This window comes from Thermobia domestica, chromosome 16, assembly GCF_964235325.1.
Source record: "Thermobia domestica chromosome 16, izTheDome1.hap1.1, whole genome shotgun sequence".
In the NCBI taxonomy this organism is placed as follows: Eukaryota; Metazoa; Arthropoda; class Insecta; order Zygentoma; family Lepismatidae; genus Thermobia; species Thermobia domestica.
Window position 1 is genome coordinate 33,924,299 of NC_137469.1, and position 26,438 is coordinate 33,950,736.

The 26,438-nt window shown below is 36.8% G+C and overlaps 2 protein-coding genes across 2 annotated transcripts; both read right to left on the reverse strand.

Annotated features, from left to right (window-relative positions):
- Positions 1–15,676: 15,676 nt before the first annotated feature.
- On the reverse strand, positions 15,677–16,228 carry LOC145672447 (uncharacterized). Its single transcript, XM_081741602.1, has one exon. The coding sequence runs from the start codon at positions 16,226–16,228 to the stop codon at positions 15,677–15,679; it is 552 nt and encodes a 183-aa protein (XP_081597728.1).
- A 2,284-nt stretch (positions 16,229–18,512) lies between these two features.
- LOC145672982 (anoctamin-5-like) lies at positions 18,513–21,273 on the reverse strand. The gene has a single exon (XM_081742268.1). It carries the CDS (start codon positions 21,131–21,133, stop codon positions 18,674–18,676), a length of 2,460 nt encoding a protein of 819 aa, XP_081598394.1. The 5' UTR covers positions 21,134–21,273; the 3' UTR covers positions 18,513–18,673.
- Positions 21,274–26,438: the final 5,165 nt, after the last annotated feature.

The following is a 26,438-nucleotide window of genomic DNA, read 5'->3' on the forward strand; positions in this document are numbered from 1 at the left end:
GTCAATGAAAACTTGACCCACTGACCCACTGACCCACCACCCACCATGACCCACTGACCCACCATGACTCACTCTGACCCACGACCCACCACCCACCGTGACCCACTCTGACCCACCACCCACCATGACCCACTGTGATCCACCACCCACGGTGACCTACTCTGACCCACCACCCACCGTGACCCACTCTTACCCACCACCCACGGTGACCCACTCTGACCCACCACCCACGGTGACCCACCCTGACCCATCACCCACCATGATCTACTCTCATCCACTTTGACCTACTCTGACTCACCAAAATCCATCGTCACCAACTCTGAACACAATCCACGGCCTCTTCTGAACTGACTAAAGAGTTTACACTTGTAATAAAACAAGAGTGCGAAATTATCACTAATCGGAGTTTGAATTTCTAGTCAATCGCTCAAGCACAACTCTGTTACAATAACGGTGGATCTGACCTTTACGATATAAAATGGTAAAGTGTTTGTCAGTGAGGAAATTGAAGCAGTTCGAGGTGGGGGAAATTAGTGTGTGCCTAAAATATACTTGTACTAAGAAAGTATTTTTGCAAGTGTTAATTTCTGAACGCATTCCCCAAAAAACTTCTATTCGCAGGAAAATATCCCTGTACAATATGGAAAAGGTTACGGTTTCTCAGTTCACAGTATTTTTCTCACAAAAAACTTGAAAAATCTGTTTTTCATAGTGTATAAAGGTGGTCTGGTACCCTATGTGAGAGCATTTCCATAAAGCATGCTCATAATTGTAATTTGTGTAATCACTAAAACACCACGTTAAATATAAGTTACAAATATGCATAATTGCAATATTATGAATATTTATTCAAAGTAGTTTACCTAAAGGAAAGAAGAGACTTACTAAAAAATAGGTACAAAGTTGAATAACATAAGTAATTAGCCATTAGTAATACAAGTATACATTTTCTATAACTCGTAATTTTCCACCTTAAAACAAACCTGAAATGGGGTTTATTTCCTGTTGGTAACTTTTTCGTGGTAAATCATCCGCAGCGGAATGATGTCCATCCTTCAGCCAAGAAATAACTAGCTCGTCTATTTCGAGCTTGTCTAGCGGTGGGTCATTAACATTGATGAGCAACAAGTTAGACAATGTTTGAGCACTTAGTCTATTTCTAATATGTCATCTGTAAAGTCATAAGGAGAAATCCCCGTTTGCCTCTGTCGTGGAAATTGATAATACTTCTACCCGATTTCTGCAACTTCTCATTGACAATCTACTTGTTAGACTCAAGTCTGATAACAATTTTTCTTGGTCAGGTTTGAAATACTCAGCAAGAAGTATCATCTCTCCATCACCATACAACATCTTTTCCATATCGACCATGTCAGTTGGCAATGTCGACCCATGTAGAACAGAAACTTCATCTACCACGCCTTTGATAGGGAATCTTGTGAATAAATTATCAATTAAAGCCTGATAAACTGATGATTTCTTATTTGTTTACAAATTTAATTTTTGTAGTTACACATGAAGGTTTGATACCATTACCAAGTTTCCTCCCCCGTCTAGAAAGCGAAAGGGAACGAGGTTCCTGGAAAGTGTTCAGAGGTGAATGGGAATTTCCCTCCTTCCCCTTCAATTACCACACTGCTGTTTGCCATGTGCCAAATTACGATGAATTTCAATTAAATTATCATAATATAATTATTTCCTTGTTGAATTATTAATACTTTTCAGTGGAAAAAAGGATGAAATTTCAAAGTTCCAAATCAAAGTAAGTAGACCAACATAAAGGAAAAAAGTGTAAAATTTTCCATACAATTATTCGTACAATCCAAACTTAAAAGTTTCGTGTAATTAAGCTTACAGTACAAATTTTATGCCTATTTTTCTCACAAATTTATGGGTTGATTGCCCTGTGCTGTAAGCGCTCCATATAATAAACATAAGCTTCAGCAATTATTATAACAGAAAGCAATTGATATATGAAGCCAAGCACTGTATTTTTTGTTTCTGATTTTTTTTCTTAAATAACATCGATCGTTTTCGATCATTTTTACTAGAGGTAGGCACGAGTCGAGCTGAAACTCGACTCGACTCGAAACTCGACTCGAATTCGAGTCGAGTTTCGAGCCGTGTGAAAGGTTGTTTTCTCGAGTCGAGTTTCGAGCTGAGTTACTGTTTTTGAGATCGAGTTTCGAGTCGAGTCAAGTTTGGTACATGGCTCGCTCGTTTAGCTCGTTTTAGCTCGATTTGAAATCATGGCCTGATTAAACTGTAAAGCGAAAGCCATGAGAAATGTAAGCCGTACTGTGGAATACTTTTAGTGTTGCTCACGAGAGGGGACACTGCTTGCATCTCATCTCGTCTCGATAACGAGAGCACAATAGATTTTTTTTTAAAATAAAAGGACAGCCTCAAATGTCGTGAGCACCAATATATGTATATACTGTAGTTTTTACCATCAAGGATGAGACCTGCACGGTCGTATTTCTGAACCTAAGCAGAAGCCCAACCCGGGTAGTGATGTCAACGGGCTCGGCTCGGTTCAACTGAGCAAACAGCTCGAGCCGGCTCGGTTGGAATGAGCCATCGGCTCGGCTCAATTGAGCCGAGCCGATGGCCTGAGCCGACTCGTTCGGGATGAGCCACCGAATCGGTTCGGTTCGGCCCTGGTGAGTCATCGGTTTTTGCCGTCTCGGTTAGGTGAGGTGTTGACTCGGTTCATTTCTCGGTTCGGCTCAATAGTAGATGAACTGTGAGCCGAGCCACTCGATCCGTTGACAACCCTAAATACGGGCGGAGCACCGCGGTGATTCAGATAACTGCTAACTCCAGAACAGAAAAAAAACAGCGTTGCCGGGGTATTCTAAGATGGATATAGGCCTATACATGATGTGTCTCATGTAACCCCTCTTTAATCAAATTGATGTGGGCATCAATTTATCTCCTGGTATACACCTTTATGCTATAGCCGTGTTGAAGCAGCTCTCACGTTATGAATACTCGTAATTAATTAATTAATACATAATATTTACCATATTTTCCAATATTTTATCATATATATCTCGAATAACCCCTCCAACCATAATTATCAACATTAAATCTCCTTGTCTTTATATATGTGACTGTGTATAGCTGTGTTGAAATGGCTCCCATTATGAATGATTAATAAAAGGGATAATTCAAAATTGATCACTTTTCTGAATATCTTATCATAGGCTATGTGGAGAAATTACTAATTTTTCAGTATTAACATATTGGTTTATTAGTCTGTTTTTCTGTTAGTATCAATCATTATAAAAAATTCTAGTGACAAAAGAAATCATACTTAACTTTAAATTATCTTCATAATACTCTTTAGTAATATTCCTATATTGTCTTTAGCTTTATAATTTTCCTATGGTATTTTTAAATTCCTCATATTTAGAATTTCTTGCGAGAAGAATAATCGTCACCTAGTTTCTACATATTATTATTATTATTATTATTATTATTATTATTATTATTATTATTATTATTATTATTATTATTATTATTATTATTATTATTATTAACAATATTATAAAAAGCCTATTCCGGATAACAATGTTGTTATTTGTATAATATGGGCAGCTCGTGGAAACATAATCGTATGCCACATTTTCTGACTTTCGAGTAAGTATGAAAAGAAAGTTTATCATTCCTATGCAATTCGATACAATGACACATACCAAACAAGTTTCCCTTCTAGTTTAATACCAATCCGGTCCACCTAATAACTTAATTTTACCAGAAGTGACAATTATCATGATGTTCGCTAAATCCTCTCGTATCATGGTAAAAACGAAATGAATCTTTAAGTTTTATGTTCCACGGTTTTGCCGGTTAGGCTAAAGGAGACGGTGATGATGAGAGATGAGTGAAATGGTGGAATGAAGAAAGTGTGAAGAAACGGGAGAATCCCGAGAAAACCCACGAGCACGGCGTTTGTCCACCACAAAGTCCACACGGCGCGAGCTGTGATTGAACTAGGGACCCCAAGCACCGGAGGTGAACGCTCTACTACTGAGCTACACCCCCCCACACACACACACATCATGGTAAATAAAGTGATGACTTCGCTTCTTCATATTTTGTATGGCCGGAAATTCTCTTTTATCTTATTCATTGGAGGCAAACGTTCTTACAGATTTAGACTGGACTGCAACTGAACACGTGTGGTTTGTTGTTCAACAGCCCTGCAACTCTGCAAGTAAACAAGTTACCACCAAACGGAATCTGTAATCAGAGGTCCCTCCCTACAGAGGTTCAGACTTTTCTTTACTGAATAGTTTTAACCTCTTTCCTTTTTTATAGGAGGCAATAAAAATAGGAGAAGAACAATATTACTTTTCTGCGGCAGTGTGTCATTTATTTGATAAAGCTATGGTAGTCAAAATTTGCAGACACTCCTCAAATAACAGGAAGAATCGCACAGCTATTTACAAAGGCAATCGGAAAAACAAGTTCATTTCTCTGCTTTCACGAAAATATTTACATGTGTGACACTTTGCGTGCTGAAATTAATAATAATAGGGCCTAATAATAATAATAATAATAATAATAATAATAATAATAATAATAATAATAATAATAATAATAATAATAATAATAATAATAAGAAGAAGAAGAAGAAGAAGAAGAAGAAGAAGAAGTAGTGTCATTGATAATAATTGTATTGTGTACAGTGATGTGCCGTAAACTATAATTTTACGTCTACGTGATTGTCTACTGTAATCTATACGTAATCTACATTACACCTTTTCCCGTGTAGACTATGTAGACAACCACTATCAAATGTAAGGAACAATTTCGTTGCTCGTTTGTTCATATTTTCTCATTCAGTTGTTTCGCTTCGGTGCAGCGAGCATTTTTGCCGATCCCAAACGTTTCAGCATTCTTGCCAATTTGATGTCGAGAACAGAACCCAAACAACCCCTGCGGGGCTTCTAACCCGTTCCTACTATTACTACAACTACTACTACATTAGCTGTGGATCTATATAGTACAAGGGCAACGTACTACTACTACATTTGCTGTGGATCTATATAGTACAAGGGCGAACTTATTTTAATGAAAGAAGTTTAATGAAAATTTTTTAAAAATGATCGTTAAATCACTTTTGGAATATTATTTTTAATCTTATTTAAACGAAAGAAGTGTTATGAAAATTTTCAAAAGTAATAAAAAAAACCTTCCGTAGGCAGGATTTGAACCCACGCCAAAAACACTTTTTTACTAGCATGTTACTCTAGCCCACTTGGCTACCAGAGCCGACACTATTTGACGTTTACTTTGTGCTATATGTAGATCATGTCTTGTGATATCGTATCTGTATCTACCAATCAGATCAGAGGATATCTGAAAAGTTTGGGATCCGCAAATATGCGTGCAGCGAAAGATTAGGGAAACGAGTAACATATAAAAAGTAGACGGAATTATCTAATCTGTATGTTTACTCTGCTCTGCACATAAACTTACCACTTCCACTGCATATACCACTGCATGTTCCACTTCGAGCACTGCTTTTATAATGAAATTTACAAAACTAATTCTCACCTGTGAGCTTTCAGTCTTGAATATGCTGTATTTGCCCATTTTTCTTGCATATTTTACAAAATGCATAATATTTTTCATTTTCCTTCATCAAGACGAAACTAAGTATTCGAAAGTTACTATTCCCTGGTCTAGGCATTTTATTTTGTACGCAATTTCGCAAGGTAACAACAAAATAAAGCTCCTTTATTGTCCACGATGCCATATTAAATTATGTTGTTGACATATTCTACATAGTCTACGTTGTTTACATTGTCTACGCATAGTTGACACGTAAACGTAAACTATCGTTTTTTACGCGTAGACGCACATCTCTGCGTATGTATAATACTTGAAGAGAGTACTTGAACTACACACACGATTAGGCTCGATTTGGCTCAACTCGAAACTCGAACCAAATTCGAGTCGAGTTTCGAGTCAAGTTGGAGGAAATTTTTCGAGCCGAGTTCTCGAGTCGAGTTCAAACATGTCTGTTTCGAGTCGAGTCGAGTTTCAAAGAAAACTCGCTCGTGCCCATCCCTAATTTTTACAAACCAACTCACTACCAATTTTCCATATATAGAAAAGTGCTCCTCCCCCACATAAAGGAGAATTTTTAAAATGCTAGGACACATTCTGTTTATTTTCAATAAAGAGTTAATACACTGAATTTCAGCTCCGTAAGTTTAACGGGTTGCGAGATACTCATTTTTTTCGCAAAAATTTGAATCCTCACTACCTCCTTAGGATATTGTGCATTATAATAAAAGTAATATAACATCCCAATTTGGATTAAGGCCGAACTATATACCAAAAGTAATTTCATTTGACTTGGCAATTTGACCGTGATGATCAGGCACACATAGTTACATGCATTTATATATATATATATTACAGTGATTCAAAAATGTATTTTTTTTTCAGTAGTTAGCTCTAAAAACTCACAGGTCTCGAAAGCCAAGTTGTAGTGTAAGTCCTATTGCTATTATTACAATTAAAAATATCAATATCCAAAAGTGCCTGAAGTTCTTTTTTCACTTGGTTAGATATACTCACCTCAGGTAGGTAGACAGAAACAAGTGGAAAAGGAAGGGAAATGAAGGTCTTGAAAGTAAAACAGACAAATTTACCAGTCTTCAGAAGATACTGTTTACAATGCAGTGAGCAGAGAGGGTCGGTAGATCATACTGAGTCGGTGGGTCGCAGTGGGTCACGGTGGGTGGTGGGTCGCAGTGGGTCATGGTGGGTGGTGGGTCACAGTGGGTCATGATGGGTGGTGGGTCGCAGTGGATCACGGTGGGTGGTGGGTCACAGTGGGTCATGGTGGGTGGTGGGTCGCAGTGGGTCACGGTGGGTGGTGGGTCACAGTGGGTCATGGTGGGTGGTGGGTCGCAGTGGGTGGTGGGTCACAGTGGGTCATGGTGGGTGGTGGGTCACAGTGGGTCATGGTGGGTGGTGGGTCACAGTGGGTCACATGCTGTTGACCCAAGACCCACTGACCCACTCCAACTCTGTCCTAGGCTGTATGAATATAATGGTTAGATTTAGTTCCAGGAATTATCATTCACAATTTAAACTAAAACTGTAGTTGGCTGAGTGGGAGAAAGCTTATCTATGATACAAGAGTTCCCTGCTTCAATCCTAAGCTATGTGAATATAATGGTTAGATTTAGTTCCAGAAATTATAATTTACAATTTAAACTAAAACTGTAGTTGGCTGAGTGGGAAAAAGCTTATCTATGATACAAGAGTTCCCTGCTTCAATCCCTGGCTATGTGGGTTTGTGATGGATAACATCGGAACCGTAGATTTGCTCAGGAGTATCTCATCTCCTCCCACATTACTATTCCACCAATTATTCCATAATTATTCACTTTTCGTTACTTAATCCTCTCCTGCAACCCAATGGGCAGAACCGTTGGACGTGAAACTAAAGATATCATTTCATGCTTAAAAGTTTAGTTCGTCACATGTTTTATTAGTCGAAGTTGCATTTTATGTGCGAATATAGGTGCGATAAATCTTTCTATTGCGTTGATAGAGGTCTTTAAAGGACCCATATATGCAGACACATTTATGAAGAAACCTTCCAACACACATGAAACATGATAAAATCACAGGCAAATTGATCGTGTATAATATCGTTCATGCATGTTGAAAGTTTTCAAAATCTTCTGTAAACATGCATGATGGTTTTGTTGTTCTTCATGCATGTTTATCGTGTATGTGCTCGTTCATGCAATTTTTTTTCTGTTTTATATTTAGGTCCGCCAATCGCGACAGCGGAAGAAATCACGTGACTCTTTCCTCCGATTCATTCTCCTAGTAAGTTGGACAGCAAGTGTGTGAGCAAAAATTCTTCCAACATGAATGATCAAACAGATCTTTCATGCATGTTGGTCATGCAAGTATATAAACAAACAAAAACTTTAGACTCTTATGTAGCTGGATAATTTTGCTCCTCACACCATCAAAAACTGAAATTACGCTACTATACTCAGACACGAATGACATTGTGAGTAACTGTTCTCAGGCACGAACAAAGTATCATATTTCAAGAAAGTAAATCCCCACATTAAACGGAAAAAAATGAAATGAAATGAAATTTTTGAGTTTTGCGTCCCACGGTTATATCGGCTGGGCTAAAGGAGACGGTGATGATGAGTAGTGAACTAAAGGGTGGAATGAAGAAAGTGGGAGGAAACGGGAGAACCCCGTGGAACCCCACTCACACGGTGTCTGTCCACCGCAAAGTTCACTTGGAGGAAGCGAGTTCATTAATGCAGGTGATATACCAGTTTCAAGTTTCATCGCTATATAGTTAAAACGATAAGGCTAACAGATAACAAGAAGCGGTGTTTGGCTATCGATGAAATGTCCAGAGAATATATTTCATCTCCGCTGTAACCTCCCTGTTAAAACTGGAAGTGATTATCAGTTCAAAAAACATATTGCCATACAAATCAAACTGTTTCACGTGATGTACAAGTGGCATTGTTACTTGAATAGTTTTACATGGAACCCGGGACCCCATGCAACAGAGGTGAACACTACCACTGAGCCACCGTGGTCCCGTCCACATAAAACGGGTTTGCATATCCAGACTCCTCATTATGAAAACATTTACGATCACTCCATCCCAATCATTTCACGAATTTAAACCTTCTATGTAAGTAATTAGGACATAAAATCGAATGTGATTTATTCGAAAAATACTTTTATACATTACAAGAACTGTAACTTCCAAATATTTACAGCAAACTCATAGTCGTATCGGACTAAACTAAAGCAAGCGTGGTCCCTGGTTCCAGGGGCGGACAGGCCCACCCTGCTACCCTGAAAATGCAGGGTGGGCCCCCCAAACAGGTGGGCCCCCTCCACCAATTTTAAAAAGATGTGCTCAATTAAACCTACCAACATCAAAAATATGCCAGGGTAACTCCCGCAAACTTGTGTTTTGCATAAAAAAGACGTAAAGTTAAACTTTCATGAACAGACCTTATTCTTCTTCACGTTTATCGACTTGAAAAGGTTCCGTCTATGAGACAATCAGGCCCTAAAACATTGCGGAGTTTGCGATACAGCAGATGTTAAAAACGAGCACGTTAACTACTATTTTTTAAAATATAAGAAACACAGTAGATTTCAGGCTGTTATTGGATTTGGATACCATTGCCTTCTCCGGTCCTTTTACAAATCGGCGAGTGGCGATGTTTTAAAGAAACAATAGTTTCGTAGATATTGTTATTGTGAAAAGTGGAGGTGGAGCCGGAACGCTTTTGAACTGCATTGTCCTCAGATCAAGCTTCGAAGAAAAAAATCGGATCAGGCTTCGTTTTTTTTTTTTTTTTTCAGTACGGTGAAGCGAAAAGAAATTAGTCGCCACTATCAACGATTGTTTTATACAAACCTGAAACAATTACTATGAAGTTGCTGCCCTCGGCTCGTGTTTTATTTGTATATTACATCGAAGAGCAAATCCGACAGCAGCAATTAAATTATTGGAACACCAGATACCTGTCGTTTGTCGTGGAAGACAGATGTGGTTGTGTCAGTATGGATGATAGGAGTGATTGTAAGATTACTGTAAAGAAAAAAATATAAAAGTGGTGCTAAAAAGCAAGAACACAAACGAAGATGTGATTTACAAAAAGCAGCATCTGACCCAAAACAATGTAGGCTATTTGAATCTGTGAAGCCCCAAGAAACAAATGAACGTGATGTGACTCATTCGAGTACTGCAGGACAGTTGCCAGGTATTTTTTTAATTTTTTTTCTGTCTAAGGTGTTTATAAATTATAATGTATACACCACGTCTTTGGATAATTTCAGTAACGTGTAGCTTATCTTTTATGGCTATTTTTACTTGAAATTACACAACTTTAACAGGCGAACACGAAATTAACTGAACTGTTTGCTGCCGCGTAGTGCTTTCAAACGGATCAGATCAGGCTTTCATGGGTCACGGGTCGAGTCAAGCCTGTTTGAGACACGGGTCGGGTCGGGTCACCTACGCTAGGGTCAGGGCTGCTCTAGCCACGGGTCGGCTCGGGTCAGCTTTCTTATATGCGCCGTTTCAGTTAAATCCTTCTCGGGTCGAGAGGGTCGGGGTCGACTCATGACCCGAATAATGACTCGGGTCAGGTTTTCTAAAACATGACACTCATTTGTTTAAATAAATTGTTTAAATTCATTACATAAAAAACAATAGCACTATATAAATAACTGAAAGCACCAATTCCGGTATTGTATGTGTTTACAATAAAAAATGATAATGCCACTTACACACTGTGTGAGTTACTATTAAAATACTTCCTACTTCAGATTTTTTGTAATTAATGTTTTGCTTTTGTATGAATATATGGGATACTATTTATGGGTTCGAAGATGGACTTTTATATGTAATACATATGAAGAATGCCAAGTACATTTTTTTTTTTACATTTTTATACAGTGGGCCCTCATTTCAGTTTAGCAGGGTGGGCCCTATGGTTGCCAGTCCGCCCCTGTCTGGTTCGATCCTGGGGTAAGTAAGTTTGTGGTGGAGAACATGGTGTCCGTTAGTTTTCTCACGGTATTCCCATTTCCTTCAGCTTTCTCATTCCACCAATTCTTCTATCACCATTCCCTTGCTTTAGTCTCCTTTTACTTGAAGAACATAAGTGTAGAATGTTAAGCCGAAAGATCTTCATTTCAAAAGTAAATGTGGAGCTAATAACAACTTTACACAAAAGTCAATAGAATGTGATTTATAAGAAATGATCCAGCAGTTTAGGTCAATAGTCTGGCAATCAGATATTTATGCGTTCAAACCTAGTAAAAAGTACTACTTTTTTCAGTATATTCCTATTTTTATCCGAAGACTGAGAACACTGCTTTAATTTACTCTTTGACAACTCCTTTTCTTTCAAACTCGATTAGAATGGAACATTATGTGACTTGCAAATCTACAATCCATAGCTGAAAACAAAATATTAAGTATGTTCACAACTCCAGAATTATCCTCTGATTTGTTACGAAAAACTATTTATAAGCAGTGATGATTTCAAAAGATTCTCCCCAGGGGATTATTAATATGCTGGGGGAGAGAGTACTGAAAAAATACTGGTAGACAACATTGAGCACGACCAAAGATAGGGGAAATTTGGTAGCTCGAGAGAGGACTCAAATTCCCTCTAGGCCATCTCCTGAAATCATTACTGTTTAAAAGGTTTTCTTAACAAATAGAATATTTCATTTGTTTCTCATTCTACATTTTGAAATTGAAAAGTTTATAATTTATAGAGATTTCTAATAAAAGCATTTAAAAAAATTGTAATTACGTAAATATTATCGTGTAGGTTATTGATTTCTGGTCGGATTAAAACTCGAGTATTTTTCGGGTTGCACTTTAAAGTAAGTCCTCTCTATATAATCCTGACTGAAAAAATATGTTTCACTTCAATTAGTTAATAAATATTTGTGCTAATATATTTTTATTTTACTATTTTTACTAATTATAATTGTATACATTTCATTTCCCAGATCGAAATTTTGCAAATGTTGAACGACAAGTCCATATTCGCAAATAAATTGTCATTTAGTTAACGTAAATGATGAATTCTTTCGTTTTGAAGTTCGTACTTTAACTAATAATAATAATAATAAATTCATTGACGTATCTTTATCACAAAATTTCGGGCGTAATCAATAAACAAGTTAAACTAAACCAAATGTTATTTATGTTTTAGATAGATAGATAGATAGATAGATAGATAGATAGATAGATAGATAGATAGATAGATAGATAGATAGATAGATAGAGAGAGAGAGAGAGTACATTCATACATAACTAAGTTTTCCACTAAATTTGGACTGTACACTAATACAACAGTAAAGCCATCAATTATATTGGTAACGTAATCAAAAATTATGTTACTATTTTAGTATTATTTTACGTTGTATCGTCATCTTAATGCACAGCATATCTAAAGTGTATTTTTTACATTTTGTGTCGCCTGATGAAGCTATCAACCGAGAGTTCCTAAGGTGAAAAATTAACGAAACAAATAAATAAATACCAAAATTACACCAATCACACTTACTTGTAGTCTCAATAGCACTCAATAAATAAGGTCTACTGTGAGACTACAACTTCACTTCCTAAAATTGAAACAGGTGAGTAAAACATATTTAATAGTTATATGTCTAATTAAAAAAAATCGGAGCAAAATGCGTCATGCTTTAAAAAAATTTGGGACAATAACTTGTGTTCCCTAAACGGAATAATCACCTAACGAAAGAAGTTTGGTCATAGACACGGCATCTCAAAAGGTAGTTTCCATCATGCTGAAGACTTTCGCATTGAAAGCACATCACAAAGCGCCAGGACCAGGAGAGATTCACAAAACCCAAAAAAAATTGTATGAAACGTACTCACAAGGGAAAGTAAAAATGGATGTGTACCTTGGATGAGGAGTGGCTCTATTTAGATTAAATGAATCGAGTTCGATCTAGTTTTAACCGTCAAACAGAGCACAAGGGCCGTTCTGATTTTGTGCTGCACTGTAAGGATAGCTTTTCTAAGGGATTCCAAGATATTTCTGGATATTGGTGGGAAATCGCAGTCGGGAATGCCTTCGTCGAAATGCCTTCACAGCTTACTTCTAGCAGCATACCATGGACCCACTGTACGACATCATATCCTCTGCTTGTACGTGACGAGACCATAAATATATAGACCACATGTATAAGTCCCCAGTCATACCGCCCGATCATCCCAGGCATTCTACGCAGAGAAAGCAGAACAGACGGAAATTCGAGTGATCCCATTTTCATCCATCCCTGTGAAATTTCCAGATGCCTCATTAATGAGTTACAGTGGTACTCGTAGTCCTCAAGCAGTCACTTGTTCGACGCCATCTCCTTACCTTGAGAGGTCTTCGAAAAGTTGCTAAAGCAGTATGGCGTGATATTCCCCTTTATAATCTACGCAGGAGTTTGTTATAGTAGAAACTACGCTGTTGGGCTATAGTGCGGGTCCGTAGCCTTCAAATCGAATAAAATCGGTAGTGAATAAATAAGATTTTCTAATCAGTTAAATGATTAGAAGTCAGCTATTTTTGTCGTGGTCAAATCGATAGATTTATTGGGCTGAACAAAATGATTTGCGTGAGTATAAAACCTTATGCGTAGTTTTCGAGAAAATAAATAAAAACTAATTTCCTTGTAAACATGTTTTGAATCATACAAACCGTACACTTAATATATGGTGTATCCCATCTCTTGTCCAAGTTGCCTTTGTCAAAGAAGATTTTGTATCCTTGTTATAAGAAACGAAGCATAAACGTTCCTCTTAATGAAATAATTCGTTCCGTGTATTACTTGAATATTATTGACTTTATACATGAATGCATGGAGATGTCATGATAGGCTTGAAAGTTTCTGGTCATCCTCATCCGCTTTATTTTAGCACACTTTGCAGATAACAAACGCTTACCTTATAATTACCTTACAGGCCTTTGGTTCGTATACTTTTACTTTTAAAATTCTTATGTGATGTTTACAATAAATCTATTGTATCACTTTGTAAACAACATTTATATTAATAAAATATACCACCTCATAAAAATCTGTTTAGCATTCACTACCTGTTTCAAGTAAATATATTTCCTCCTAATTTATTATGTATAGAATACACAACCGAAACCTTTATACGTATATTAAATCCCAATATGAACAATTACAACGGCAAAAAACATCTCTAAAATAAAATCTAAAGCTAGTATTCCGTATCTGCCGAGACCTATCAAACTGACATCAATTTCCAACAGAAATATAGTGTACATAAGTGTATATACATACATACATACATACGTATAATATAACAAAAACGTTTGGGAGGTGATTCCTGACACCGAGATAAAACAAAAAGTATAGACAAACTTGGGTCTACAAATGCTCCCTTTCGGAGTTATAGGCTGCCGAAAACATGAAAAAATGAAATTTAAATGCCCATAGCTCCAAAACTATGGGAGCTACCGTAGTCGGGTCAAGACTTCACTTAGAAACTAGTATGTGTCCTTTCCAAATATCCTTGTTTAAGAATCCTGCGGTACTTCTACAGCAATTTTTATAGAAGTAGTTGATGAGTACTTCAAATCACATGTATTTTTGATAGCACATGCATTAGTTTCTAAGTGAAGTCTTGACACGACTACGGTAGATCCCATAGTTTTGGAGCTATGGACTTGTAAAGTTTTTTTTTTTTTTTTTTTTTCATGTTTTCGGCAGCCTATAATACCGAAAGGAAGCATATGTGCACCCATATATGAGTAAACCATTTACCTTGATATGCCCTTTTAACTTTTAAACTAATGGACAAAATACGCTAAAGCTTTGTACCGGCAGGGGAACATTATTTGACATAATCTGCAATATCACAAAGTTAACAGTGTTGCCAGCCCAACATAAAATTTTATTTTTTCAAATGGCACTGCGTCAGGTTATTACTTATTTCAAATCTACATACAAATGAAAGCACATACAGTTACATCCTTGTTATGCATTATTGCGAACTTAGGACTCTACAGTGTCACAAACATAAAGAAACAACCAAATTGTGGAGGGTTCTACAGTAGTAATTAATGAAAATGACGCGGACAGGGTAATGCACATTCAGAGTACCTTAATGTCGAATACTACTGTCATCATTTGACGTATTTCGGACAAGTAGAAAAGGTTACAAGGAATTGAAACTTTGATTTTTTTTTCAAAGGAATTTATTTCGATAAGTATCACATCGAATTAACAGATAGTTTTCAAAGATCATAACGCCGTTTAAAGCAATTCTATATCTCAAACCATTTGGAAGATATGATAAAATGATAAAATTTCAAATATTGCTTAAAATGTATGTATGTGGGAACATTTTAAGGCATCTTTTGATTTGATTTGCTTCTATAACACAACAATAGCTTTTGGTAGGTGTGATTACTATAAGTTCTAGGAATTACATAATTTTAAGCAGTGTCGCAAACTTTAACAGTTTTTACCGTATCTCCCGAACGGTTTGAGATATCGACTTGTTGTAAATAGCATTGTGATCTTCGCATCTATTGAAAACCATCTATACAATTTGATGAGATACTTACAGAGCGCGAGAGATAGCATGAGCTATGAGAAGCAGGAGGTAGGAAAAACGCTAATCGCTGCGAGGGTGACAGTGGAGAGAGAGGGAAGATTTTTTGGTAGTGTTTTTAACGAAATACTAACCTCCAACATAAGTAACAACAATGGATAATAATTACTTAACGCAACTTACATATATTATGATAGGCTTACCTGTAGCTTCAGGTATTTATAAAGGCTCAATACCGTCCATACCATCATCATCCATCTCATCATCATCGTCTTCCGTTTCGTCGTCACTTCCTTCAGAAGAGTCACTATTACTGTCACTGTCCTCGGCTAAGTTTATTGTAACGTTTTCAGTAAGAACGTCTAACTGAGGTTCCATTTGCAAATATGCTTGTTCACACCTTCGTACTTTATCACACCTAGCCTTCCACTCTTCCGCTGTTATCATTGTAAATTTCTCTTCGGCGAGTTTCTTCGCATTGATAATGGGAAAAGTGGTATTTCTTGCTGCTACCTATTCTTTGACTGCAGCCCAAATCAACTCTATCGGGTTTAGATCAGGATGATACAGGGGCAAACGAAGAACTGTATGTCCATATTCAGCAAGGAGCGAATCTACTTTAAATATCCGAAAACGAGCTTTATTGGCTTTGATTAAATTATAAAGTTTTGGTTTGTACATATTTTCTCTGAAAGGAATATTGTGTCTTACAAGCCAATCGATTATTACAGCTTTACGAGATGATGATGTCGGTGATGGATCTAAACAGACATTGTGATATGGTGCATTGTCTATCACAAGAACTGAACTATTTGGCAAGTTAGGAATTAGCCGTGACTTCAACCACTTTTCATAGTTTTCATAATTCATGTCGTCGTGAAAATCGCCAGATTTCGTTCCAGATTTGAACATGACTAACGCGTCTGGAATGAAACCGTTTTCTCCGACAGCATGCATGATTATTACGCGTTGTCCTTTAGAAATTGGTGTGAGTAAACCTGTATTCTTCTTATCGCTCCACACGTGTTGTTTGGTGTGCGATGAATGCAAGTACGTCTCATCCATGTAAATTATGGGGGGGTTCTGCGTTCTGTAATGAACTATAGCTCGCAAATAAGCCAATCTCTTTGACCGAAATTCATCTTTTTCAATAAGTAGTCGTCTATTGTTTTCAGCCTTAATCCATCTAAATCCTAAGAAACGGATTATTTTCCGTAAAGACCAAGTGCTCCCATTAAAATTAATCTTTTCACAAAGTACTCGCAACAGTGATTTTACAGAAGGTCGTTGACCGTGAACAATATGAAATTCATTAATTGTTCGACGAATAACGCATTTGTCAAAATCATCCACTGAAATTTTTGTTTTCGTTGTGCTCGCTTCTTATTCGGAGTAGAAAAGCTCGTTCCCGTGATTTTTTTTTCCCGCTCACTCAAAACACGTTTTAGTGTACTTACTGAAACACCGGTAGCTTCAGATACTCGCTTTTGCACTTGTTTTACATTAATTGGATTTCTACTGTCAGCCTCTCTCTTCATAAAACCATAAACATTAACCAAAATCTCTCTGCTTTGGCTGTGAATTACTTTCGATCCTCCAAGTTTTCCACTCTTCTTACCCTCCATTATGATTTTTTTTTTTAAAAAAAGGAACAAACCAGCACACAACACAGACTAAAACAACGCAGAACTATGCACAAAGACCCACTCCTCACTGAACACAAGAACACTGTGTCCAGTTCGGCTTCTGTATGTGTCTCTTAAGACGCCCCCATCTGTGTCATAAATAACCACCCCGGGAGGGAGGATACCAATAGAATCACTTTGTTTTACCAGAGAAAATGACAAACTTCCCTGTATGAGAGGGGAAGGAGTTGACAGGTCTGTAGCCACGATTTCCCTAAGGCTAGGAAATGAGTCGTGGTCCCCAGAATGAATGGATTGCAAGTATAGGTGGTGTTATGTGATATAATTTTTAGTTATTTTAGCTTACTTTACGATCATCATGTATTAAAATAATAAACGAGTAAGGAAGCCTTTAACGGACCGAGTGCACTTTTACATCTTATTAAATAAATATGCTACTTTATTGTTCAGATTTTTCTAAATGAGGATGAAAAATGCAGGCTGCAGATTGATTCAAAGTGTCTTTGTCATTCCTTCCCAGAAATGCTTCAAATCGCCAAATTCTAGTTCACCGCTGTGGCAGTTAGCAACACTATTACGATTGCCTGATCCTTTCAAGTGTGTTGGTGGCGGATTTCAAGGTCATAGCTCATGCTGTCCCTCGCGCCCTGTATCTAAGGAGTTTTTCAAAATAAAGGCCTTTGAAAAAAGTCCAATATTCAGTTACTTGTAACTTTGTCCCTGTTCATTCGAAACCCACCATATCATGACCATAGTGTTAAACACTAAAGTAGTTTGGATATGCATTGCCCCATTTGCGTTATTACTGCTGTAGAGGCAACCAAATTTGGAATTTTATAATACTGTAGCTTCTCGGTTTGCAACACTGCGACAAGCATTGTTGTAACCTTAGGTTTAGGTTTACAATTTTTAGGTTTACAAAGGAACTTTTTGTGTACTTTTCAAAAACTACACATGAGGACTTACACTCAATCATATTATCTTATTTAATGTAATGAGATTTATAAATTTATATAGTATGTCTCGTTTCTGACCAATTTTTCGTCAAATGTCAATAATATTGGAGAATTTACCTTGCCTGTATCCTGCAACGTGGACATTACGTAAAGGTGACGAAAATCGACTGGAAGCCTTCGAAATGTGGGTGTGGAGAAGAATGGAAAGAATTAGTTGGGTAGAGCGGAAAACGAATGAGAGAGTGTTAGAAATGGTGGGTGAGAAAAGAACACTTTTAGATATTATTAGGAAGAGAAAGAGAAATTGGTTGGGACATTGCCTAAGAAGAGATTGTATCATGAGGGACGTCCTAGAGGGTATGGTGGCGGGAAAGAGAGGGAGGGGGCGAAGGAGACTACAATTAATGGATGATATTAAAACAGAAAAATCATACGCGAAGACGAAAAGCTTAGCGGAGGACAGTGGAGTATGGAAGCTTCTCAGCTGCGGCAAGTGACCTGCCAATAAAGGCAGAATACCTGTGATGATGATGATGTATCCTGCAAAACAATAAAATATCTTGCCTGTATTCTGGATTGTAAGTTCCTACAGAGTGTTATTTTTTTTACACCATGAACATGTTATTAAAACACATTACCTGTAGATAAGCACCAGGTAGGATATTTTACATTTGTGCATCAGACGCCTACTTGAGTCTTTATAAACTTAAAATGAATGATATTGACAGGTATTACATGGAAAATAGGTTCAGAAAAAAATAAATTTTATTTTTTTAATTAAAAAATACATTTATTGAATCGCGTAGGAATCAGTAACCTATAACAGAACAACAGTGAATGAAAAATACATTCATACAGTTATTTCCCCTATTTGCTCATCAAATATGTGGTTGTGAAAAAAAAAATTATTAATCCTCTGTTTCTGACTCTGACTCTGTCTCCGACTCGTATCCAAAGTCTTCCATCATACTGGTATCTGTATACGTCGACGTCCTTTCATTTCGCACAATTATATCGTCCACATAATGCTGTTCTTGAGCAAACTTGAAACGTTCATTACCTTGTGTTTTAGGAATAAACCAGGAAATTATACCTGATACAAGAAATACTGCATTCTCAAATACAAGAATAACCATCGTTTCACCAGCAAGTATTACCCAAAAATATATCGACAATGAGTATTTGATGGGAGATGAAGGAGGCTCAAAGTAACCAAAATAATTGCACTCTGTTAAATTTTTCGAAGGATTTATCGGTGCTGTTCCTTCTTCCATGTCAGAAGCGAGCACTGTGGACAAAGTAAAGTCAAGATAACCTTTAAGTCTCTCAGGACTGGTTGTATCATTTGCGTACATCATATATACAGTTCTGGGAACGACTTCAGTTGAAAATGCAAGTAATAATGCGTTTGTAATTACTGCAATGTTACTGACAATTTTAATACAATTATACCACATACCAATATTTTTAAGACGTGCTGGTACAGGTCTGCGGTAGGATATGAGAAACGCTTGAGCAGCTAATCGTGTTTCTATAAGGTTGAAGAACAGAAGAATAAGAGGACCCAACGGAAATGACGTAGCAAACATAGTAATTATTCCATATTCAATAAGTGACAAATGATAAGAGGGAATTACATATCCTTCATCATTCCAATCCAGTAAGTTATAATCATTACTCCAACGTGTACCACCTGAAGCCGGAGATGGTACGTGTGCACCACGCTTTTTCAAAAACTTCGTCCACCAATTCTTTGCCATCGGTAGTAACCTGTAATTTGTAATATGAGCACCCTGTCTTGCACACAACATACAAACAACAGACACAGTGACGAAACTTAAGCATCTGCCCAAATCGCATGATTCCGCACGATAACCAAATATCCTTTTATAGTTAGCAGGGCTCCCAGCAAGCTTTCCACGACCGTATGAGGTGTAAAACATTTCGCCATACATGCTGACAAACTCAAATATAAACAACTTAAGAATAAAACTGTCTTCAAAGTCAGTTTGGGTCCTATGCTCTTCCGTCTCTGTCAACCATGTTGCCAGCATCGGAAAAACGAGTTCTACACCACAGAAAAATATACAGTTCATTGTAGAAGATGTAGCAGATGTAAACATTCTGTATATTGAATAGTGCAAATAATTAACCCATAGTCTCGCCATTCTGTAGATAATAAGAAGTCCAATAAAAAATACAGAAATAATGAAAATAGAAAAAATAATGAAAGTACTAAAAACCAATCGTGGGAAGCGATATCTCCAAAAAGGTAAATCAACATTGATTGCATCATGGAAAAGATTCAACCGAGCAACGTCTCGTAAATACGAAGCTCTGACTAAATATTCAGGACGAAATTCCACTTTTCGTTCTTGGTAATCCATTATATGCCATTCATATTTTAAATGTTCTGCATTTCTCTTCCACAATGGAAGAAATAAACAACACCACAATGACATGGCAAATGCATATAAAACGATTAAATCGTTGTCAACAATGAAACTAATCATCGCAAACAACCACAGATCTTTTATAGGAATATAATTACACTTTGCATCGCATTCAGGACACAAATAAATATCCCGTTTGCGGATATCTTGTAATATTGGATTACCAAACAAATTTATAAGGCTGATTATAACACAAAGTGTTCCAAGAATGGACATCGGTACTAGCATGCGAGTGAAAAATTCTCGCCACGCAAAATACATTCCCACCTTCTGTCCAAAATAGTCCTTAATGTAGGTGAGTGGCTGAGGCCTGAAAATATTCCTCAATGACCCCCATTCTTGATACAATTTGAACCTCATACCTTCCGGTTCATCTATATTACTGTCATGAAGAGGGTAAGCAGCAGTGTAGGCTTTTTCTTTCAGTAATCTTTGGATACCAAACGCTAACAAATCATTCTCATCTTCCGAATATCGAGTTCTTGTTAAAATAAAGTGTACAATTTCAATTCGAATTCTCGGTGTAAAAAAATCTGGTGAGAAAGACTCAAACAAAAATTGCCTGTCCCTATTATATACAGCTGTCACAGGCCTTGTCGGGTGAAACTGCATTAGTATCGAATCCTCTGCAATGTGCGCACCTCTTCTTGTATACATAGTTTTCACTGGCATCCGAAACTTCAGGAGTTCGCAATATCTTTCCAGCACGTCACGTGATGCATGTAATTTCACAAATTGGATTACACCGTCGGTGTCATATTCGATTTCAACGCCTTCAGCTATTAAATTATTTTCGAATATCCTTCTCTTAGTCTGTTTCGGTATTGTGTTCGTGCCCGAAACTTCTAAATGCCAGGCTAGAATGTAATCTACAGTTCTTATACCGTCAGAAAAATAAGTGTTTAACTCTTCCATATCTCACGTTTACTCAATTAGAGCATTAGAATCTGTTATTACGATTGATAATAATCAGCATGGATATTTTATGTCAGTGGAAAAAGTTGTATTAATTGTGTAAATTTTGTACTTAAAATTTGAAATATGATTCACTTTTCACATCATATGTAACAGTATGTTTCATAAATAACTTCTTCGGTTTCATTAACGTTTATGACTAGTGGATAAACACTTTTACCCCGTTATGTGGAACCATCATAGAGTTACTAAACTTATCACTTTAAGTACTAAGGTTTAGTAGTTTTCAAACAGTTTAATTTTTGATCAAGTACTTTAAAATTGTCCCTTCCACTTACTTTTACAGTATTACAAAACTGAACAATAATCTTAATCGAATAATAAACTAATCGAGGTAATTGATAACCTTAGGAAATATGCCGATTGCAACGTTACAAATAAATAAATAAATAAATAAAATATTTCAGTTTACGTGCGATATAGACTAAAGGACATGGATGATTAGTGAAAGAATAAGTAGAATGGCAATGAAGGAGGAAATGAGAGAACCTTCAGAAACCCACAGAAACGATATTGTTCACCACACTCACATAGCCTGGACTCGAACCGAGACCTCTCACAACAGAGGTGTGTATCGGTACAGGCACAGCTAATTTAATCTTACTAAACAAAAATAATGTCTCTAACTGAATATGCAGGCTCATATCCACGGGCGGGGCGGCCCCCCTAAATTTTTACTGTCCCCCTAAACATTTTCACTGTAGGCTTACAAATGAACTATAATATGATTGGATCGGGCCTCCCCTAACTTCTATTGCCCGTCTTTCCTACATTTTTGGGCTGTGGGCATGTCCAACTGGTGCTAGAAGTACTGAAAGGTATACCTAGGAATCATATATGTAAGAATCTTTGTGAAAGTATATGGTGGTTTTGCACAGACTAGCACAGCCCGAGTCATGTCGGATTGGCCCAATGCGACTCAGCATGAATATTAAAAAAGTACTTTCGCATTGGCTTTCCAGCTTCAAGAAAAACTCACGACTAAGCAGAAAAAATTCCCGAAAATCCAATCCATTTCCACAGAAAATTTGGGGAAGTATATTGTTTCTGGGTTTCCTACTGAGGTCATTCACTCTTCTTCATTCTTGTTTCAGCTTATCTTATCCCGGCATTGTTCTGTCGTCTTGTCAATGTTTTGTGTTCACAACCTGTCAGAAATAAGGTACAGAATAACAATATCGGGGTCCCTTTTTCTTTAAAAAAAAATACAGGTTAAAATCTGATGATTTACAAAAGAAACGCGATGTTTAAAGAACTTATTTATTAAGGCGGCCAACATCTAACTCATATATAAACATAGATATAGTGCTGAAAAATTTGCTCGTTCACGATGATAGCATACAGTAAAAAAATGATGGTCGTAAAATAAGTTATAGGGCATCACTGTCTACCACTGTAAGCGTCTTATTTCAACATCAAGGCCATCATTTTCCGAGGATATCATAGCTTTACACGGTCTATATTTGAAATTTATATCAAGTATTGAACAACGTATGGTATTTATTGTAATTTTTCACGACAGTATTCCTGGGAGAGCAAACCTTAATGTTTGTCCTCCTAGAAAAATGTGAAATTTGAGATCTTAATAAGGCTAAATATTTTTTTCAATTACTTCTAGGAGCCTGAGTGGGCATTTTACTGAAATAGGGACTAAATTACATTTATGCTCCATCTTAGGAAAATATATTTTGTTCAGATAATGATGCAGCACCTTAAATTATTTTCAGCTTTTTGTTTTTCTTTTTTTCGAAATGGCATGGTAGGTTCATTCCATGCTTCACGAGTGAAATTGAGGGGATAAAAGACCTATTTGACACAACTTAGAGAATTAAGAAATATACATTAAATCTGTGAAACCTAATAGAGAAACATTTTACAGAAACGGGTCAAGATCATACTTTCGTTGAAAAGATTCTTTGGAGGGGTGTGTGTGTGGTGAACCTATTCTATGCTTCATTTATACATTCATGTTCGTTTTATATGGAGTAAAAAAAATTAAAGAAAAGAAAAAAAAAGTGTTATCTTGAAATCATCGTCGGAAGGCGACGCCGTAAAGTTTGCTTTGGTCTACTTATTTGTGTTAAAATCAGGAGCGTCATTTCAGATTTTGCTTGGGGGGGGGAGCAAAACCCCTTGATATAAGTAAAATTTCGCGTATTTCACTGATTTACTACTATTTTATTGGTAAAATCTATAGAAATCTCAAACTCAGGGGGGAGGCAATTGCCCCTCCCTGCCCCCCTAAATGACGCCCCTGGTTGAAATTCTCATTGATGTTTTGTTACATGATAACTGAATAAATTGAATGACCTCCCCCCCCCCACACACAGACCAAAGCTATACAGGAATCGAGTCTGCTGCTTGAAGTGGGGCCCTTTTGAATGGCGGCGAGCTTTAATATGGCGGAAGGTTGTCTTCTGCCCTCCAAGTTTCGATACTACTTCAGGAAAATTGTTTTGTAAGCACATGAATTTTCGGACAACTTTTAATGAATCCTGCTTTCTGTTATTTCTATGTATATACATTACTATTACTTAACGTACATAGTTTAGGAATAAAATTTATTCTGTATTTAAAGAATCAATGCATACATATACTTTGCTGGGACAAAAGGCAGTGAGAACTATACGAAGAGATCACTATGGGCCAATCCTACCATCTTCTGATATCCGTCTGATATAAATATCCTCCTGACATTTTTCCGATAAGTGTTCTACAATGTCCTGATAACAATCAGGTGGCTGATAAACCCTATCAGCTGGTTGGTACTTTGACAGGAAGTTCAATTGCCTGTTAACAGCTATCAGCTACTTGTTAGTTGTCGTGTAGTGAATCATGGACGAAATCGAAGAATTGTTGATGGTGTCCGAGGACGATGAGGAGATTGTTCATTATATATGGAGGCCTAGAAGACCATTTTAGTTCGAATATATGCCAATTTATAACAATAAGTAGTACCCGTTGGCTACAAGTGCCCGCACATAAGCGCCATGTAATTTGTGTAGTTAGAAGATGAAGAAATATATTCTATATAAAATATAGAGTTTAATTATTGAAATTGAATGATATATAAAAACATATCTAAATTATTAATCTAATTTACATATTTTTAGAGGTGGAATATCAAATAAATGAATTAATTAAAGGCTCAGTTTGTGTTATTACGTGTAGTATTATAAAATGGAGTGTAATATATAACGAAATTAACGTTATAAATTTTAGTTATAAATTTGTACGTTTCAATTGTTTTCAGTATGATCAACAGAAAACCAACCAATCAAATGGTCCGTTAAAACCTTGCTTCGGATTAACTATCTGACAGAGAAAATATCAGGAACAGTATATTGTAGAACGAACCACGGGTTAAAGTAACTGACAACTTCTTGAAGAACTTCCTGACTGATATAATCAGAAAGAATATCAGGAGGATATTGTAGGACTGGCCCTATATCGAAGAGATTTACGATGAGAGTGCGTATAATGTATAATTTGCGTTCAAATATAATTCAAATGATCAAATTCAAAATAATTTTAATACCCACAATTTGCAACACATAAGATATTTGAGGGATTGAGTATAGCCCGCTCCCCCCAGTGATTTTTAACGAATCATAGTGATTCTAACGATTCATACTAGTTCATAATGAATCGGAATCGCATGTTATAAAGATTTAAGATGTAAATCTTGTGGTAAGAAAGCTTTAGTATAAGTAGTAGTAGTAGTAGTAGTAGTAGTTAGTAGCTATAGTAGTAGCAATGGTAGTAGTAGAAACGGGTTAGAAGCCCCGCAGGGGTTGGTTGGGTTCTGTTCTCGATATAAGTAGTAGTAGTAGTAGTAGCAGTAACACTAATAGTAGTAGTGACTCTTTCAGTTCCGGTGACAAAGAACTGGGGGGAGCGGGCTATACACAAGCCTATTTGAGAATGTAACATTGAGGATGCAAGAGCAGATGTAGTTGGTGGTGTGTTAGGTAATCTCTGAGTACATCAGGCGGGGCAGAACGGAGGCTTATGTTAAAGCGGCAGACGATGATGATGGAAAACGGAAGACCTGAGCTTTAAAAAAGCAATTTTTTGGAATGAGGTTAGTTGGCGCAATTATACCAAATAGCGTGTTACGTATTACTAGAAATAATCTCGAAGATGGTAATTGTCGACAGAAGTTTTAGCAAAATAATATCATCGAAAAATAGTAAAAATGGATTCAATATTCCAATATGGTTTATCTCTCTCCTTAGACTAGCTTTAGACCGAAGCATTTATCATAGCATTTCTCGTAGCAGATGTGCTACCAAAAATCTCGTATAATATTCTATGGCATCAAAAGTAAATCGTGCTTTTACACGGTAGCGTTTTGATAAACATCTTGTCGTGACGTAGCAAACAATTCACTGGAGAAGAGCGCAATTATGGCTCCGAAACTAAAAACATCGATTTCGGTCGCTATTTCTTCTAAAGCCCTTTGTCGCATATGCTTATCATGATACAAAGGATTTTTAACTTTGTACAAACAAGGATGCTCCTCGTATTTTTCAATCAGCATAATAATAACATCCCTACTCCAACTTATTTTTCTTTACTACAATTCAATTTTCCACACAAGACAAAGAGCATGGATATTTGGCACAAAATCTTTTGCTTCCTTTTAAAACACCATGGCGCCGCAATCGGACCAGAAGTGCTAGGAAAAATGCTACGAAATAGAGCAGGTTCTATCGACAAGAAATGCCATAGGATATGCCATGGCATGGGAAATGGTATCGCATTTGCTACTTTACACGGTAGGACATCGATGATACGATTTTTGCTACGATAAATGCTTCCGTCTAAAACTAGCCTTATTCTTGTGTTCAAACGGAAGTGATAATAAATATATTATTTCCGGTTCGGCTTCAATACTAATCTTCATAAAACAAAAACTGTTAGAGAGAAGTGGTTTCTTGATATGGATTCTGCCTTGCAAGAATAGGTCCTATTCCCACCCTTATTTCTATTAAGGCCGGAAGTGTTAGTACCACTAATTTCCGTAGACCAATAAAATCACCGCAGAGCAAAGTAATAAGAGATAGCGAAAACTGGCATTTGATATGGATTCAGATCCACAGAATTAAGCTTCAACTCTACCCTTATCCCTGTGTTGAAATCGGAAACTTCAGAAACCTACTACAACTTCCGGTTTTAATTAGGGTTGCCAACTCTGGAGAATAAAAAAATCGGCATCCTCTCAAAATTCCCTATGATATAG

Excerpts from the sequence above, each read along its gene's own strand:
- LOC145672982 (XM_081742268.1), bottom strand. The coding sequence starts at position 21,133 with ATGGAAGAGTTAAACACTTATTTTTCTGACGGTATAAGAACTGTAGAT.
- LOC145672447 (XM_081741602.1), bottom strand. The coding sequence starts at position 16,228 with ATGGATGAGACGTACTTGCATTCATCGCACACCAAACAACACGTGTGG.